Here is a 2,606-nt window from a genome sequence, read left to right on the forward strand (position 1 = left end):
TTTTTTTCCTATGCACTTACAACTCTATTGTTATCCTTAGTTATACAAATAAATTTATAAGTTGGGATTTCCTAAATGTTAATTTGGAGTTACTAAATAAAAATATCAAATGATTTCTCTTATACGAATAAGTATTGCAAACGAGCTTAATCATTTCGAAATGTCACATGGCGTGTATTATCTTATTCGATTATTTGAGCTTCCACACGGTACATTAGAATTATATATATATATATATATATATATATATATATATATATATATATATATATATATATATATATATATATATATATATATATATATATATATATATATATATATATATATATATATACGGATTTTTATGAAATACCCCTCAATTTTCACGAAATTCACCAAATGCCCCTCGACTTTCAGAAATTTACCAAATGCCCCTCACAAACGACTTAATACCCAGAGTGCCCTTACACTTAACGGACGTTAAGTCTCCGTTAGCATAACTTTACTATTTTGCCCTTATTCCATCACACATTTCCATTAAGTCTCTCTTCTACTTTAACGGAACAAACTCATCCCAAAACTCTCTCACTTTCTCTCATCAGCAACTATGGCACCAAAGGCTAAGAAGAAACTCGCCGAAAAGAAGCCCGCGAAGGAGAAGAAGGCCTCCGCCGCCGAGAAAGATCCGGCTGTGAAGAAGAAAAGGGGAGGAGAAGAAGGCCGCCGGCGCCGCCGAGAAAGATCTGGCTGAGAAGAAGAAGGGAGGAGAAGAAGTCTGATGTCGCCGCCGAGAAAGATCCGGCTGAGAAGAAGAAGGGAGGAGAAGAAGACCTCCGCCGCCGCCGAGAAAGATCCGCCGAGAAATATCCGACCAGGAAAGATCCGCCACCGAGAAAGGTATTATGATTGATTGAAGTAAATTTCTTTTAGCATTTACTTGTTCAAAGATCAATCCATCCCAATTTAATTGATTATTGTACACAAACAATTCGACTATGATGTCAATTTTGTTGAAACTCGATTGAATTCTGTAAGCACCAAGATCAAGACTGACATGGAACACTCCATTGATGTGGGAGCAGGAGTGATAGATGCAGATTACAGAGGACCAGTTGGTGTGATTCTGTTTAATTACTCTGATGTTGATTTCGAGTTGAAAATAGGTGATTGTATTGCACAATTGATCATTGAGAAGATCATAACTCCAGATGTTTTAGAGGTTGAAGATTTGGACTCTACTGTGAGGGGTGCTGGTGGGTTTGGTCCCACTGGTGTTTAAACAGATTTTCTTAGGTTAATTCGTAGTACTAATTAACTATCTTAATGGCAAGATGGAAATTGATGTACTAGTAAATGTTATTGTCCATTTTGCATATAGTAGTAGTTGAATAGTTTCTATGTATTTTGACATTGATATGCTAGTAATGAAATTTATGGCCGTTTAGTTCAGTGTGTTCTGAAGTATCAAATATCACGAGATAACAATGAAATAGTAGGACTATAATATGCGACTGGAATGACGGAAAACCCAGAGAATTCCGTCTTCTAATAAAGAGATTGTAAGACCTTTACAAAATAATGTTTCAAGTGTATATAGGAAGATTAAGGGCTCAAGGTTTCGTGCTAACACAAATATCAAATTAGCAACTGTCAAAATATTTCAGAATTCAGACTAGCAAAACTTTTGTTTGGTACTTTGTGATGAAACTACAAAAAAACAATTTGGTAACAACAACAAACACTCAGAACATGGTTGTTTATACTAAAACAATAAGCAACGGCTATTTATCAATCCCAAAAACTAGCCGTTGGGCTTTAAAAAGGTAATTGTTAGATTTGGGCATTTAGTGAATTATGTTTTAATTTAGGGGTATTTGGTGAAATAATTTTCAACATAGGGGCATTTGGTGAATTAGAAAGTAGGCTAACGGAGGACTAACGGGACATCATTAGTAAGGGTAGTTTAGGTATTATGTTAAAGGTGAGGGGCATTTGGTGAATTTCTGAAAGTCGAGGGGCATTTGGTGAATTTCGTGAAATTTAAGGGGTATTTCATGAAAAATCCGTATATATATATATATATATATATATATATATATATATATATATATTAGGGATTCCCAAATAAGGTTTTAGGAGTTGTATCAAATAGTTTGAGTGAAAAACCTTTCAACTTGAGTAATGTAACACACAATACACATCTAATTTTTTTTATAGCATTTCTTAACTCTTCTACGTAATTTCATTTTTAAACTAGTTTGTGGGTTCGGGCAATGCCCCAAGTTACTACATTAATTAGATATGAATTACGTATTTTTTCACAAAAATGACATGAATTTGTCTTTAGTGGTAAAATATTTTTTGTTTAAACATAAGGCTAGGGGTTCAAATCTTATGCAAACCATATTTGATATTTTTTTATTTGTGTACGCATTGAGTGAATAACTCATAAGTAGAGCGCCACGTGTCATATAAACTTTCTTGGAAACACATTTTAATACGTAGTTTAGATTTACCCATAATTTTATAAATAAAATTAAAAGGGAAATTGGACGTTTATCCTAGAATGCCATGATTCTTATGTTGTGATAAAGCGCATATGCATTTTTGTAATCACAAAATAA

The 2,606-nt window shown here is 33.6% G+C and overlaps 1 protein-coding gene across 1 annotated transcript; it reads left to right on the top strand.

The window, feature by feature from the left end:
• The first annotated feature begins 760 nt into the window (after nucleotides 1-760).
• LOC130469767 (deoxyuridine 5'-triphosphate nucleotidohydrolase-like) lies at nucleotides 761-1,261 on the top strand. Its single transcript, XM_056839234.1, has 2 exons — nucleotides 761-879; nucleotides 1,018-1,261. Exons 1-2 carry the CDS (start codon nucleotides 761-763, stop codon nucleotides 1,259-1,261), a joined length of 363 nt encoding a protein of 120 aa, XP_056695212.1.
• The last annotated feature ends 1,345 nt before the right edge of the window (nucleotides 1,262-2,606 follow it).

This window comes from Spinacia oleracea, chromosome 3 (genome assembly GCF_020520425.1).
Source record: "Spinacia oleracea cultivar Varoflay chromosome 3, BTI_SOV_V1, whole genome shotgun sequence".
In the NCBI taxonomy this organism is placed as follows: Eukaryota; Viridiplantae; Streptophyta; class Magnoliopsida; order Caryophyllales; family Amaranthaceae; genus Spinacia; species Spinacia oleracea.